We start from the raw sequence: 15,439 nt of genomic DNA, 5'->3' as shown, positions 1-15,439 counted from the left end.
CCCTCATTCTCCGTCTTTCCAGGGAGAACAAGCCCAGTCTACCCAATCTCTCCTCATAGCTAAGACCCTCCATACCAGGCAACATCCTGGTAAACCTTCTCTGCACTCTCTCTGAAGCCTCCACGTCCTTCTGGTAGTGCGGCGACCAGAACTGGACGCAGTACTCCAAATGTGGCCTAACCAGCGTTCTATACAGCTGCATCATCAGACTCCAGCTTTTATACTCTATACCCCGTCCTATAAAGGCAAGCATACCATATGCCTTCTTCACCACCTTCTCCACCTGTGTTGCCACCCTCAAGGATTTGTGGACTTGCACACCCAGGTCCCTCTGTGTTTCTATATTCCTGATGGCTCTGCCATTTATTGTATAACTCCCCCCGACATTATTTCTACATTTCCCCTCCATCCCTTCTCTCCTGTCACACTGTGGTACCCACCCCCACCCCCGACACACCGCCCCCGCGCAAGAACAACCTAACACGGATAATAATATATAATATAGAAGGAGAAAAAGGCCCAGGGAGCAAGAAGACAACAAGCCACAGGATGAAGGCATCACGGGGGAGCACGTCCAAGGATTGGACGTGAGCCAAAAGAAAAGTGGACGTGCCCTCTCCCTGTCCCACCCCAAAAATCTCTCTCGCCTGCGCACTCTCTCTCTCTCACCCTCTCTCTCTCTCTCTCTCCCTCGCCCTCTTTCTCTCTCTCTCACCCTCTTTCCCCCCCTGCACCCTCTCTCTCTCTCTCGCTCTCTCTCGCTCTCTCTCTCTTGCTCTCTCTCTCTCTCTCTTGCTCTCTCTCTCTCCCTCGCCCTCTTTCTCTCTCTCTCACCCTCTTTCCCCCCCTGCACCCTCTCTCTCTCTCACTCGCTCTCTCTCTCTCGCTCTCTCTCTCTTGCTCTCTCTCTCTCTCTTGCTCTCTCTCTCTCCCTCGCCCTCTTTCTCTCTCTCACCCTCTCTCCCCCCCCGCACCCTCTCTCTCACTCACTCTCTCTCTCTTTCATCCCCACTCTCATAGAAACCCTACAGCGCAGAAGGAGGCCATTCGGCCCACCGAGTCTGCACCGACCACAATCCCACCCAGGCCCTACCCCCATATCCCTACACATTTAGAACAACAAAGAACAATACAGCACAGGAACAGGCCCTCCAAGCCCGCGCCGCTCCCCGGTCCAGGATTGAATCCTGAATCCAGGATCCCCGCCCAATTTTCCAGCCTATCTACATCCTAATATCCTATCCACCGAGCTGTCCCTCACAGCTACGATGCTTTGTTCATCACAACCTATTAACTCACCCCCACCCCCCCCCATTCCAGACCATGTGATCTCCAGGGAGAGGCGAAAACCCAGAGTGAAAACCCCAGGGCCAATATGGGGAAAAAAAAAATCTGGGAAATTCCTCTCCGACCCCCTGAGGCGATCGAAACGAGTCCAGGAGATCACACTGGCCCTGATCGGAAAATGCTTCCCAACCCTATTCATTTCCACTTCCACGAACACCATCTGAATTCCCTGCCCCCGAGACAGGTTCCCAACTATCCGCAGTCTCGCTCTGTACTGGCACCAGCAAGATGATCATAGAATGAAGCCTTGAAACGAGAAACCAGGAACAATTAGCCCGCGCCGCTCCCTGGTCCAAACTAGACCACTCTTTTGTATCCCTCCATTCCCACTCCGTTCATATAGCTGTCTAGATTTACCCACTAATCCCTCTAATCTACACATCTCAGGACACTAAGGGGCAATTTTAGCACGGCCAATCAACCTAACCCGCACATCTTTTGAATTGTGGGAGGAAACCGGAGCACCCGGAGGAAACCCACGCAGACATGGGGAGAATGTGCAGACTCCGCACAGACAGCGACACCGAGCCGGGAATCGAACCCGGGTCCCTGGAGCTGTGAAGCAGCAGTGCTAACCCACTGTGCTACCGTGCCGCCCAGCACATCTTTGGACTGTGGGAGGAAACCGGAGAGGTTGAGAGGTACAGATCGGGTGGATTCTCGGAGGCTTTTCCCCAGGGCTGAAATGGCTGCTACGAGAGGACACAGGTTTAAGGTGCTGGGGGGTAGGTACAGAGGAGATGTCAGGGGGAAGTTTTTCACTCAGAGGGTGGTGGGCGAGTGGAATCGGCTGCCGTCAGTGGTGGTGGAGGCGAACTCAATAGGGTCTTTTAAGAGACTCCTGGATGAGTACATGGGACTTAATAGGATTGAGGGTTATAGGTAAGCCTATATATAAGCCCAGGTAGGTAGGGACATGACCAGCGCAACTTGTGGGCCGAGGGGGCCTGTTTGTGCTGTAGTTTTTCTATATTCTATTCTGGTCTGGAGGGCATTTGCTAAGAGGAGAGGTTGAAGAAACTTGCTTTGTTCTCACTGGAACGACGGAGGTTCGGGGGGCGGTGGGGGGGTGGGGGAGGGGGGAGGGCTGGTGGGGGGCGGTGGGAGGCAGGGGGGGGGGGGGGGGGCGACCTGATAGAAGTCGACAAGATTATGAGGGGCAGAGTGGAGAGTCAGAAGCTTTTTCCCCCCAGGGTGGAAGAGTCAAAAGTAAAGTTTATTTATTCGTCACAAGTGGGGCTTACATTAACACCGCAATGAAGTTACTGTGAAAGTCCCCCAGTCGCCACACGCCGGCGCCTGTTCGGGCCAACGCACCCTAACCAGCACGCCTTTTCGGAGTGCGGGAGGAAACCGGAGCACCCGGAGGAAACCCACGCAGACACGGGGAGAACGTGCAGACTCCGCACAGACAGTGACCCCGAGACCGGGAATCGAACCCGGGTTCCCCGGCGCTGTGAAGCACCGGTGCTGAGACCCGCTGCGTTACCGTGTTGCCCCGCCGGGGGGGGGGGGGGGCGGGGGGGCCGTAGGTTTAAGGTGCGTGGGGCAAGTGTACGAGGCAAGTTTTTTTTTTACACAGAGGGTGGTTGGGGGCCTGGAACTCGGGGGGAGGGAGTGGAAGCGGATACGGTGGTGACTTTTAAGGGGCGTCTTGACAAATCCATGAATAGGGATGGGAATAGAGGGATACGGTCCCCGGAAGGGTAGGGGGTTTTAGTTCAGTCGGGGGCAGCACGGTCGGTGCAGGAGGGCCGAAGGGCCTGATCCTGTGCTGTAATTTTCTTTGTTCTTTGCTGTTCTTATTGAAAGGGATTTGTTTATTACTGGTTAAAGGACGGGCTCTTAGCTGCCGGGACTGTTTATATTATAACTTGCGTGTTTACAGCCGGAGAGAGTTGTTTGCAACTTTGGAAGGCCGGTAGTGGCAATGCACACTCACCGTTTGTTATCGTGCTGTGTTAGTTTGTGTTGTTGTATTGAAGATGGCATGTTTATTGTTGATATATCGGCTGTTATTTCTATAATTTATCATTGTGAGATTGTACTCTGCTTTGCAATTGGTAAGTGGGATGTAACTTGTAACCGTTTAAACAGAAACGTAGAAGATTCTATACCCACTCCCCACACCCATTCTCTGCCCAAAGGAGGCCCTCCTTCTGCACTGTAGGGTTTCTATGATTCTAACATCTTGGTACACGAATGGGATTCATTGTAAGTTATCCAAAACTTTCCAGGGCTTTGCACCCCCCCCCCCCCCCCCGCGGGGTTTCCCTTTCCCGAGGGTATCACATCCCAGGGTTCCGCTCTTGGGACTACACTTCCTGAGGATGCACCTTCCGAGGGTTACCCTGTGAATTAATAAATCAGCAAATTAATACAAAGGCGATACAACAAGCGATATACCCCTTCATAATACAATAAGACGCATCTGTTACAATGAATTTGATTTGAGTTGATTTGATTTGATTTGAATTATTGTCACGTGTATTGGGATACAGCGAAAAGTATCGTTTCTTGCGCACTGTACAGGCATACCGTTCATAGAGTACAGAGGGGAGAAGGAAAAGGATTTGATTTATTATTGTCACGTGTACTGGGACACTGAAAAGTGTTGTTTCTTGCGCGCTGTACAGACAAAGCATACCGTTCATAGAGAAGGAAAGGAGAGGGTGCAGAATGTAGTGTCACAGTCACAGCTCGGGGTGTAGAGAAAGATCAACTTAACGCGAGGTAGGTCCATTCAAAAGCAGCAGGGAAGAAGCTGTTCTTGAGTCGGTCGGTCCGTGACCCTCAGACTTTTCTATCTTTTTCCGACGGAAGAAGGTGGAAGAGAGAATGTCCGGGGTGAGTGGGGGGGTGTCCTTGATTATGCCGGCTGCTTTTCCCCCCGAGGCAGCGGGAAGTGTAGACGGAGTCGATGGATGGGAGGCTGGTGATGGGACTGGGCTACATTCACGACCCCTTTTGTAGTTCCTTGCGGTCTTGGGCAGAGCAGGAGCCCCAGACCGAGCTGTGATACAACCCAGAAAGGATGCTTTCTATGGGGCATCTGTAAAAGTTGGTGAGAGTCGTAGCTGACATGACAAATTTCCTTAGTCTTCTGAGACTAAGACATTGGTACGGTTACTCTGTCCGGGGTTACTCTGTCCAGGGATTACCCTGTCCGGGGGTTACCCTGTCCGGGGATTACCCTGTCCGGGGGTTACCCTGTCCGGGGGTTACTTTGTTCAGGGATTACCCTGTCCGGGGGTTACCCTGTCCGGGGGTTACCCTGTCCAGGGATTACCCTGTCCGGGGGTTACCCTGTCCAGGGATTACCCTGTCCGGGGGTTACCCTGTCCGGGGGTTACCCTGTCCGGGGATTACCCTGTCCGGGGGTTACCCTGTCCGGGGGTTACCCTGTCCGGGGGTTACTTTGTTCAGGGATTACCCTGTCCGGGGGTTACCCTGTCCGGGGGTTACCCTGTCCAGGGATTACCCTGTCCGGGGGTTACCCTGTCCGGGGGTTACCCTGTCCAGGGATTACCCTGTCCGGGGGTTACCCTGTCCAGGGATTACCCTGTCCGGGGGTTACCCTGTCCGGGGGTTACTTTGTTCAGGGATTACCCTGTCCGGGGGTTACCCTGTCCGGGGGTTACTTTGTTCAGGGATTACCCTGTCCGGGGGTTACCCTGTCCGGGGGTTACCCTGTCCAGGGATTACCCTGTCACGATGATTAAATAATGAAACAACAACCTAATGTAGACACAATCCCAACAGCTAATGATACATGAACTATTACAATAGGGCACAGCGGGTTAGCACTGCTGCCTCACAGCGCCAGGGACCCGGGTTCGATTCCCGGTCTCGGGTCACTGTCCGTGCGGAGTCCGCACATTCTCCCCGTGTCTGCGTGGGTTTCCTCCGGGTGCACACGGTTTCCTCCCACAGTCCGAAAGACCGTGCCGGTTGGGCGGATTGGCCGTGCTGAATTGCCCCTGAGTGTCAGGGGGGGGCTAGCTAGGGTAAATGCACGGGGTTGTGGGGATCGGACTTGGGTGGGATTGTGGTCGGTGCAGACTCGATGGGCTGAATGGCCACCTCCATGTCACTGCAGGGATTCTGTGATGATAAAAGACAGAGTCAATTATAAATTATCCGTCACCTTTTTGGGCTTTGCCTTCCCGGGATTTCGCCTCAAGGTTTCATCTCTCGGGGTTAGAAACCGTTCAGACGAATACTTCCAAGGTTCCCCTCGGGGCCAGCCTCCTGGGGTTCCACCTTCCTGGGCTACGCCTTCTGGGGCCTGGATCAACCTGAGTTGATTTATTGTTGTCACATGTGAGAAGCATCCAGTGAAAAGTATTGTTCCTTGCACACTGTACAAAACAAAGCATACTGTTCATAGAGTACAGAGGGGAGAAGAAAGTGCAGAATGTAGTGTCACAGTCATAGCCAGGGTGGCGAGAAAGATCAGCTTAATATTTAATTTGATTTATTATTGTCACGTGTATCGGGATACAGTGAAAAGTATTGTTTCTTGCGCGCTATACAGACAAAGCATGCCGTTCATAGAGTACAGAGGGGAGAAGGAAAAGGATTGGATTTATTATTGCCATGTGTATCGGGACACAGTGAAAAGTATTGCTTCTTGCGCGCTATACAGAGAAAGCATACCGTTCATAGAGAAGGAAAGGAGAGGGTGCAGAATGTAGTGTCACAATCAAGTTAATCCTATCAGTCCTGATGTGGCCTGTCCGTAAGCCCAGACAAGGTGATGTCTTAACAACGGATGACAGAGATTAGCGCAGCCAATAGGAGTGAAGATTAGTCTCGCTATCACCGTTCGGAGGGGTTGTCATTGACCAGAAACTGAACTGGGACCCAGCCTGTGAGAGAGAATCTCCCCACCTTGACATTCAATGGCATTTGATCATCACTTTTTGATTTGATTTATTGTCACATACAGTGAAAAGTATTGTTTCTTGCGCGCTATACAAAGCATACCGTTCATAGAGAAGGAAAGGAGAGAGCGCAGAATGTAGTGTTTCTCTACACAGCTAGGGTGTAGAGAAAGATCAACTTAATGCGAGGTGGGTGATTTCGAAAGTCTGACGGCAGCGAGGAAGAAGCTGTTCTTGAGTCGGTCGGTACCTCAGACTTTTGTATCTTTTTCCCGACGGAAGAAGGTGGAAGAGAGAATGTCCGGGGGTGCGTGGGGGGGGGGGGGTCCTTGATTATGCCGGCTGCTTTTCCCCCGAGGCAGCGGGAAGTGTAGACTGAGTCAATGGATTGGAGGCTGGGGTTTGCGTGATGGGACTGGGCTACATTCACGACCCTTTGTGGTTCATTGCGGTCTTGGGCAGAGCAGGAGCCCCAGACCGAGCTGTGATACAACCCGGAAAGGATGCTTTCTATGGGGCATCTGTAAAAGTTGGTGAGAGTCGTAGTGGACATGCCAAATTTCCTTAATCTTCTGAGAAAGTAGAGGCGTTGGTGGGGCTTTCTTAACTATAGTGTCGGCGTGGGGGGGACCAGGACAGGTTGTTGGTGATCTGGACACCTAAAAACCTGAAGCTCTCTCGACCATTTCTACTTCGTCCCCGTTGATGTAGACAGGGGCATGTTCTCCTTTACACTTCCTGAAGTCGATGACGATCTCCTTCGTTTTGTTGACATTGAGGGAGAGATTATTGTTGCCGCACCAGTTCACCAGATTTCCTATCTCATTCCTGTTCTCTGTCTCGTCATTGTTTGAGATCCGACCCACTACGGTGGTGTGGTCAGCAAACTTGAAACTCGAATTGGAGGGGAATTTGGCCGCACAGTCAGAGGTGGATAAGGAGGGGCTGAGAACACAGCTTTGTGGGGCACGGGTGTTGAGGATGATCGTGGAGGAGGTGTTGTAGTCTATCCTCCCTGATTGTGGTCTGTGGGTTAGGAAGTACATTTTCCTGGGTACACCTTCCTGCGTTACGCCTTCCGAGACACACCAGTCTCCAACCAGAACATCACCTCCCACATGAGTCGCAGTCGGGACAACAGGCCTCTCGCAAGCCCTGGCCTCTTTCTCAGCCTGTAGAAACAGCGATGGGAGCTGGAGCTCGTGGGTCAAAGCAGCAACCCTGGCGGATGCCGGCTGATCCCAGAGCGACTGCTCTCAAATCTCCAACCCCTACTCTGGGACACAAATATCATCCCTCCCCAGGAGTAGCAGCTGGCCTGAGAGCGGGAAGGCAACCGGAAAGCAGAGATCCCAAGAAAGCAGCCAACACCCCATCCCGGTTGCTGAATCACTTCCCGTCAACACCGGCCCGTTTTTCCAGCCGGGAATCCATCCCGCTGCGATCCCATTGCAGAGGCTCCCTGTCCCGTGGTTGAAGCTTATTAATTAGTGTCACAAGTTAGGCTTACATTCACACCACAATGAAGTTACTGTGTGATTCCCGCCGTCACCACACTCCTGTTCGGGTAACACTGAGGGAGAATTTAGCAGAGCCAATCCAGCTAACCAGCAAGTCTTTCGGACTGTGGGAGGAAACCGGAGCACCCGGAGGAAACCCATGCAGACATGGGGACACTAAGAGGGCAAATTAGCACGGCCAATCCACCCAACCTGCACATCTTTGGACACTAAGGGGACAATTTAGCATGGCCAATCCCCCTAACCTGCACATCTTTGGATACTAAGGGGACAATTTAGCATGGCCAATCCCCCTAACCTGCACATCTTTGGACACTAAGGGGCAATTCACCATGGCCCATCCCCCGAACCTGCACATCTTTGGACACTAAGGGGACAATTTAGCACGGCCAATCCACCTAACCTGCACATCTTTGGACACTAAGGGACAATTTAGCATGGCCAATGCACCTAACCCACACATCTTTGGACACTTAGAGGCAATTTAGCACGGCCAATCCACCTAACCTACACATCTTTGGACACTGAGAGGCAATTTAGCATGGCCAATCCACCTAACCTACACATCTTTGGACACTAAGGGGCAATTTAGCATGGCCAATGCACCTAACCTGCACATCTTTGGACACTTAGAGGCAATTTAGCACGGCCAATCCACCTAACCTACACATCTTTGGACACTGAGAGGCAATTTAGCATGGCCAATCCACCTAACCTACACATCTTTGGACACTAAGGGGCAATTTAGCATGGCCAATCCACCTAACCCACACATCTTTGGACACTGAGAGGCAATTTAGCATGGCCAATCCACCTAACCTGCACATCTTTGGACACTGAGAGGCAATTTAGCATGGCCAATGCACCTAACCCACACATCTTTGGACACTAAGGGACAATTTAGCATGGCCAATCCACCCAACCTCCACATCTTTGGACACTAAGGGACAATTTAGCATGGCCAATCCACCCAACCTACACATCTTTGGACTGTGGGAGGAAACCCAGAGCACCGGAAACCAACAGACACGGGGAGAATGTGCACACACAGTGACCCAAGCCGGGAATCGAACCCGGGTCCCTGACACTGTGAGGTAGCAGTGCTAACCCGCTGTGCCACCGTGCGTGCGTCTTGTTTAATTTGCTCAGCCAGGGGAGGGTCTCTGGGCAGATCCAGCATTTATTCCCCATCCCTCATTGCCCCGCCCTCGGGAACATAGAACATAGAACAGTACAGCACAGAACAGGCCCTTCGGCCCACGATGTTGTGCCGAGCTTTATCTGAAACCAAGATCAAGCTATCCCACTCCCTATCATCCTGGTGTGCTCCATGTGCCTATCCAATAACCGCTTAAATGTTCCTAAAGTGTCTGACTCCACTATCACTGCAGGCAGTCCATTCCACACCCCAACCACTCTCTGCGTAAAGAACCTACCTCTGATATCCGTCCTGTATCTCCCACCACGAACCCTATAGTTATGCCCCCTTGTAATAGCTCCATCCACCCGAGGAAATAGTCTTTGAACGTTCACTCTATCTATCCCCTTCATCATTTTATACACCTCTATGAAGTCTCCCCTCAGCCTCCTCCGCTCCAGAGAGAACAGCCCTAGCTCCCTCAACCTTTCCTCATAAGACCTACCCTCCAAACCAGGCAGCATCCTGGTAAATCTCCTCTGCACTCTTTCCAGCGCTTCCACATCCTTCTTATAGTGAGGTGACCAGAACTGCACACAATATTCCAAATGTGGTCTCACCAAGGTCCTGTACAGTTGCAGCATAACCCCACGGCTCTTAAACTCCAACCCCCTGTTAATAAAAGCTAACACACTATAGGCCTTCTTCACAGCTCTATCCACTTGAGTGGCAACCTTCAGAGATCTGTGGATATGGACCCCAAGATCGCTCTGTTCCTCCACAGTCTTCAGAACCCTACCTTTGACCCTGTAATCCACATTTAAATTAGTCCTACCAAAATGAATCACCTCACATTTATCAGGGTTAAACCCCATTTGCCATTTTTCAGCCCAGCTTTGCATCCTATCTCTGTCTCTTTGCAGCCTACAACAGCCCTCCACCTCATCCACTAATCTTGGTGTCATCAGCAAATTTACTGATCCACCCTTCAGCCCCAAGGGGGTGGGGGAGCCACCATCTTGAACCTGCTACCGTCCCGTCTGCGTGTGTGTGGTGTAGGTACGTCCACAGCGCTCCTGGAGAGGGAGTTCCAGGATTCCGACTCCAGCCACAGTGAAGGAACAACCGATATATTTCCAAGTCAGGATAGTGTATGTGTGTGGGGAGGGGGGCTTGGTGGGGGAACTTGCAGGCGGCTGGTGTTCCCCATGCATCTGCCCCCCCCCCCCCCCCCCCCCCCCGCCTCCCTGCCTTGTCCTTCTAGGTGGGTGGAGGTGGCGGGTTTGGAAGGTGCTGAGGAAGGAGCCTTGGTGAGTCGCTGCGGGGCATCTTGTAGACGGTTCACACGGGCTGTCGCTGTGCGTCGGTGGTGGAGGGAGTGAGTGTTGAAGGTGGGGGGTTAGCGTGTCGATCGAGCGGGGTGAGGGGGCTGCTTTGTCCTGGATGGTGTGGAGCTTCTCCAGTGTCGTCGGGAGCCGTCACTCATCCAGGCGAGTGGAGAGTGTCCCCATCACACTTGTGTCCTTGTCGACGGTGGGACAGGATTTGAGTCGGGGGGCAGTCAGGAGGTGAGTGACTCTCCGCAGGATTCCCAGCCTCTGACCTGCTCTGGGAGCCACAGGATTGATACGGCCGGGTCCCAGTTCAGTTCCTGCTCAATGGGAACCCCCAGGATGTTGATAGTGTGTGGGGACGGGGGTGAGGCGGATTCAGACCACAATCAGTAAGGATCGGCAACAACACCTCCTCCACGATCATCCTCAACACCGGTGCCCCACAAGGCTGTGTTCTCAGCCCCCTACTATACTCCTTATACACCTCTGACTGTGCGGCCAAATTCCCCTCCAACTCCATTTTCAAGTTTGCTGACGGCACCACCGTAGTGGGTCGGATCTCAAACAATGACAAGACAGAGTACAGGAGTGAGATAGAGAATCTGGTGAACTGGCGCGGCAACAATAATCTCTCCCTCAATGTCAACAAAACGAAGGAGATTGTCATCGACTACAGGAAGCGTAAAGGAGAACATTCCCCTGTCTACATCAACGGGGACGAAGTAGAAAGGGTCGAGAGCTTGACATTTTTAGGTGTCCAGATCACCAACAACCTGTCCTGGTCCCCCCCACGCCGACACTATCGTTAAGAAAGCCCCCACCTACTTTCTCAGAAGGAAATTCGGCATGTCAGCTACGACTCTCACCAACTTTTACAGATGCCCCATAGAAAGCATCCTTTCCGGGTGTATCACAGCTCGGTCTGGGGCTCCTGCTCTGCCCCAAGACCGCAAGGAACTACAAAGGGTCGTGAATGTAGCCCAGTCCCATCACCAGCCTCCCATCCATTGACTCCGTCTACACTTCCCGCTGCCTCGGGGAAAAGCAGCCGGCATAATCAAGGACCCCCCGACAGACCCCGGACATTCTCTCTTCCACCTTCTTCCGTCGGGGGAAAAAAATACAAAAGTCTGAGGTCACGTACCGACCGACTCAAGAACAGCTTCTTCCCTGCTGCTTTTGAATGGACCTACCTCGCATTAAGTTGATCTTTCTCTACACCCCCAGCTGTGACTGTAACGCTACATTCTGCACCCTCTCCTTTCCTTCTCTATGAACGGTATGCTTTGTATAGCGCGCAAGAAACAATACTTTTCACTGTATGTGACAATAAATCAAATCAAAAAGTGATGATCAAATGCCATTGAATGTCAAGGTGGGGAGATTCTCTCTCACAGGCTGGGTCCCAGTTCAGTTTCTGGTCAATGATAACCCCTCCGAACGGTGATAGCGAGACTAATCTTCACTCCTATTGGCTGCGCTAATCTCTGTCATCCGTTGTTAAGACATCACCTTGTCTGGGCTTACGGACAGGCCACATCAGGACTGATAGGATTAACTTGCTTTAGAGCCTTAGACAATTTCCAAGGGCTGTGACCTGTATGTGTCACACAAGAGAGAGGCCAGCGTTAAGCCTTCTGCCCATTCAAATGGACCAGAAAATTGCCAAGGGTCCCTCGGTTAGACCCACACTGGGAGCACCGTGCACAGTTCCGGTCTCCGTATCCCTCGGTTAGACCCACACTGGGAGCACCGTGCACAGTTCCGGTCTCCGTATCCCTCGGTTAGACCCACACTGGGAGCACCGTGCACAGTTCCCGTCTCCGTATCCCTCGGTTAGACCCACACTGGGAGCACCGTGCACAGTTCCGGTCTCCCTATCCCTCGGTTAGACCCACACTGGGAGCACCGTGCACAGTTCCTGTCTCCGTATCCCTCGGTTAGACCCACACTGGGAGCACCATGCACAGTTCCCGTCTCCATTATCCCTCGGTTAGACCCACACTGGGAGCACCGTGCACAGTTCCCGTCGCCGTATCCCTCGGTTAGACCACACTGGGAGCACCGTGCACAGTTCCAGTCTCCGTATCCCTCGGTTAGACCACACTGGGAGCACCGTGCACAGTTCCGGTCTCCGTATCCCTCGGTTCGACCCACACTGGGAGCACCGTGCACAGTTCCAGTCTCTATCCCTCGGTTAGACCCACACTGGGAGCACCGTGCACAGTTCCGGTCTCCGTGTCCCTCGGTTAGACCCACACTGGGAGCACCGTGCACAGTTCCGGTCTCCGTGTCCCTCGGTTAGACCCACACTGGGAGCACCGTGCACAGTTCCGGTCTCCCCATCCCTCGGTTAGACCCACACTGGGAGCACCGTGCACAGTTCCGGTCTCCGTATCCCTCAGTTAGACCCACACTGGGAGCACCGTGCACAGTTCCGGTCTCCGTGTCCCTCGGTTAGACCCACACTGGGAGCACCGTGCACAGTTCCGGTCTCCACATCCCTCAGTTAGACCCACACTGGGAGCACCGTGCACAGTTCCGGTCTCCCTATCCCTCGGTTAGACCCACACTGGGAGCACCGTGCACAGTTCCGGTCTCCGTATCCCTCGGTTAGACCCACACTGGGAGCACCGTGCACAGTTCCGGTCTCCCTATCCCTCGGTTAGACCCACACTGGGAGCACCGTGCACAGTTCCGGTCTCCGTATCCCTCGGTTAGACCCACACTGGGAGCACCGTGCACAGTTCCGGTCTCCGTATCCCTCGGTTAGACCCACACTGGGAGCACCGTGCACAGTTCCGGTCTCCGTATCCCTCGGTTAGACCCACACTGGGAGCACCGTGCACAGTTCCCGTCTCCCTATCCCTCGGTTAGACCCACACTGGGAGCACCGTGCACAGTTCCAGTCTCCGTATCCCTGAGTTAGACCCACACTGGGAGCACCGTGCACAGTTCCGGTCTCCGTATCCCTCGGTTAGACCCACACTGGGAGTATTTAATTGGGTGAATGTGTGTTAAGGGGTGATAGTGGGGAGTGGGGGGGTGTCCATTCGCTCCATCGAACCTTGACTGTACTGGCCCTTGGATAACGCTCTCTCTCTCTCTCTCTCTCTGCAGGAATCCCGCTGCTGTTCTTTCTCTTCCTGCTGCCTCTGGCCATCCCCTGGTCACAGATCACTGTGCCCTGGCTGGCGATAGCCCACTACCTGGCCTGTGTGACCCCCCAGCTGGGCAGCGTGCTGTACCACCTCTTTATGAACCATGAAGGAGGGGCACCGATCTACCACACCTTGCTCACGCTGGACATGTGTGGAGTCTGCATGGTCAACACTCTGGGTAAGGGGCAGGCGGGGAGCCGGGCAGCGTGGGCACAAGGGGGGGTGGGTGGGGATGTGGGGAGGGGCAGAGAGGGGAGAGGGGAGGGAGAGAGGGGAGGAGGGGGGAGGGAGAGAGGGGGCGGGAGAGAGGGGGAGGGGAGAGGGGGAGGGAGAGAGGGGAAGGGGAGAGGGGAGGGAGAGAGGGGAGGTGGGGGGAGAGAGGGGGGGAGAGGGGGAGGGAGGGAGGGGAAGGAGAGAGGGGAGGAGGGGGGAGGGAGAGAGGAGAGGGAGAGAGGGGGAAGGGAGAGGAGGGGGAGGGGAGAGGTAGAGAGGGGAGGAGGGGGAGGGAGAGGGGGGGAGAGAGGGGAGGGGAGGGGGAGTCGTGGAGAGGAGGGGCAGAGAGGGCAGATAGGAATGGGAGGGAGAGAGGGGGAGGGAGAGGGGGAGGGAGATGGAGAGAGGGGAGGGAGAGAGGGGAGGGGAGGGGGAGTCGTGGAGAGGAGGGGCAGAGGGGAGTGGGAGGGAGAGGGGGAGGGTAGGAGGGGGGAGGGAGAGAGGGGGGAGAGAGGGGAGGGGGGAGGGAGAGAGGGGGAGGGAGAGAGGGGAGGGGGAGGGAGAGAGGGGAGGGGGAGGGAGAGAGGGGGCGGGGGAGGGGGGGAGGGAGAGAGGGGGAGGGGAGAGGGGGAGGGAAGGACGGGGGAGGGAGAGAGGGGCAGGGGAGAGGGGGAGGTAGGGAGGGGAGGGAGAGAGGGGGAGGGAGAGAGGGGGAAGGGAGAGTGAGGAGGAGGGGGGAGGGAGAGAGGGGAGGGAGATGGGGAGAGGGGAGGGAGAGAGAGGGAGGGGAGAGGGAGCGAGGGGAGGGAGAGAGGGGAGGAGGGGGAGGGAGAGGGAGCGAGAGGGGAGGAAGGGGAGGGAGGAGGCGGAGGGGAGGGGAGAGGGGGCGAGGGGAGGTGGTGAAGGGGGACTGGAGTGGGGGGCAGGGAAGTAGGGGAGTGGGGGGGAGAGGGAGGGAATCGGAGGGAGGGGGTGGAAGGGAGAGGGAGTGGAAGGGAGGGAGTGAGGCGGGGGGAGTTGAGAAGAGAGGAGGCAGAGGGAGGGGCGTGTGAGGGGGAGTCAGGGAGAGGAAGGTGAATGCGGGGGAGTGAGGGAGGGGGGGCACAGGTGGGCGAGTGGGCAGAGTTAGGGGGGGGGGGGCCAGAGGTGGGCGAGTGGGCAGAGTTAGGGGGAGTGGGGGGACTCTGGGAGGCAGTGGGAGGCAGGGGGAGTGGGGGGACTCTGGGAGGCAGTGGGAGGCAGGGGGAGTGGGGGGACTCTGGGAGGCAGTGGGAGGCAGGGGGAGTGGGGGGACTGTGGGAGGCAGGGGGAGTGGGGGGACTCTGGGAGGCAGGGGGAGTGGGGGGACTCTGGGAGGCAGGGGGAGTGGGGGGACTCTGGGAGGCAGGGGGAGCGAGTTGCGGTCGGCGGGTGGTCTTGTTTTGATGGACAGGCCGTCTGGTTTAGCTGCACCGAGTGAGTCTGAGTGAGTGTGTGTGTGTCCTCTCCACAGGAGCCCTGCCCATTATCTACTGCACCCTGCTGTGCTACCCCTCAGTGCGCAGCGTGGCTCTCCTCATCTACATCTTCCTGTCCTCTTACGTCATCTACTGTGCTGTCAGTGCCCAGAGCAACATCACGCGGCTGCGCTCCTTTGTCTGGCAGGCCTGCTACCGATTCCTCTTCTTTTACCTTCGCTGGATCAAGGTGGGGGCCGGCAGCCCCAGCTCGCTCTACAACTACCTGGTGATGGACGCTCTGGCGATCCTCGGAGGGTTCATCAACATCATGAGGATTCCTGAGCGCTGGATGCCGGGAACGTTTGACTATTGCTGCAATAGCCACCAGATCATGCACGTCC

General features: G+C 55.1%; 1 protein-coding gene across 1 annotated transcript; it reads left to right on the top strand.

The window, feature by feature from the left end:
• Positions 1–3,332: 3,332 nt before the first annotated feature.
• Positions 3,333–15,436, top strand: paqr4a (progestin and adipoQ receptor family member IVa; the record flags this gene model as incomplete). Its single annotated transcript, XM_078208765.1, has 3 exons — positions 3,333–3,410; positions 13,346–13,564; positions 15,092–15,436. Coding segments are annotated over 3 exons (642 nt in total), but the record flags the coding sequence as incomplete, so codon positions are not given.
• Between the last annotated feature and the right edge of the window lie 3 nt (positions 15,437–15,439).

Source organism: Mustelus asterias, unplaced genomic scaffold (assembly GCF_964213995.1).
Source record: "Mustelus asterias unplaced genomic scaffold, sMusAst1.hap1.1 HAP1_SCAFFOLD_4398, whole genome shotgun sequence".
In the NCBI taxonomy this organism is placed as follows: domain Eukaryota; kingdom Metazoa; phylum Chordata; class Chondrichthyes; order Carcharhiniformes; family Triakidae; genus Mustelus; species Mustelus asterias.
This window is presented reverse-complemented; position numbering and strand designations above follow the sequence as displayed.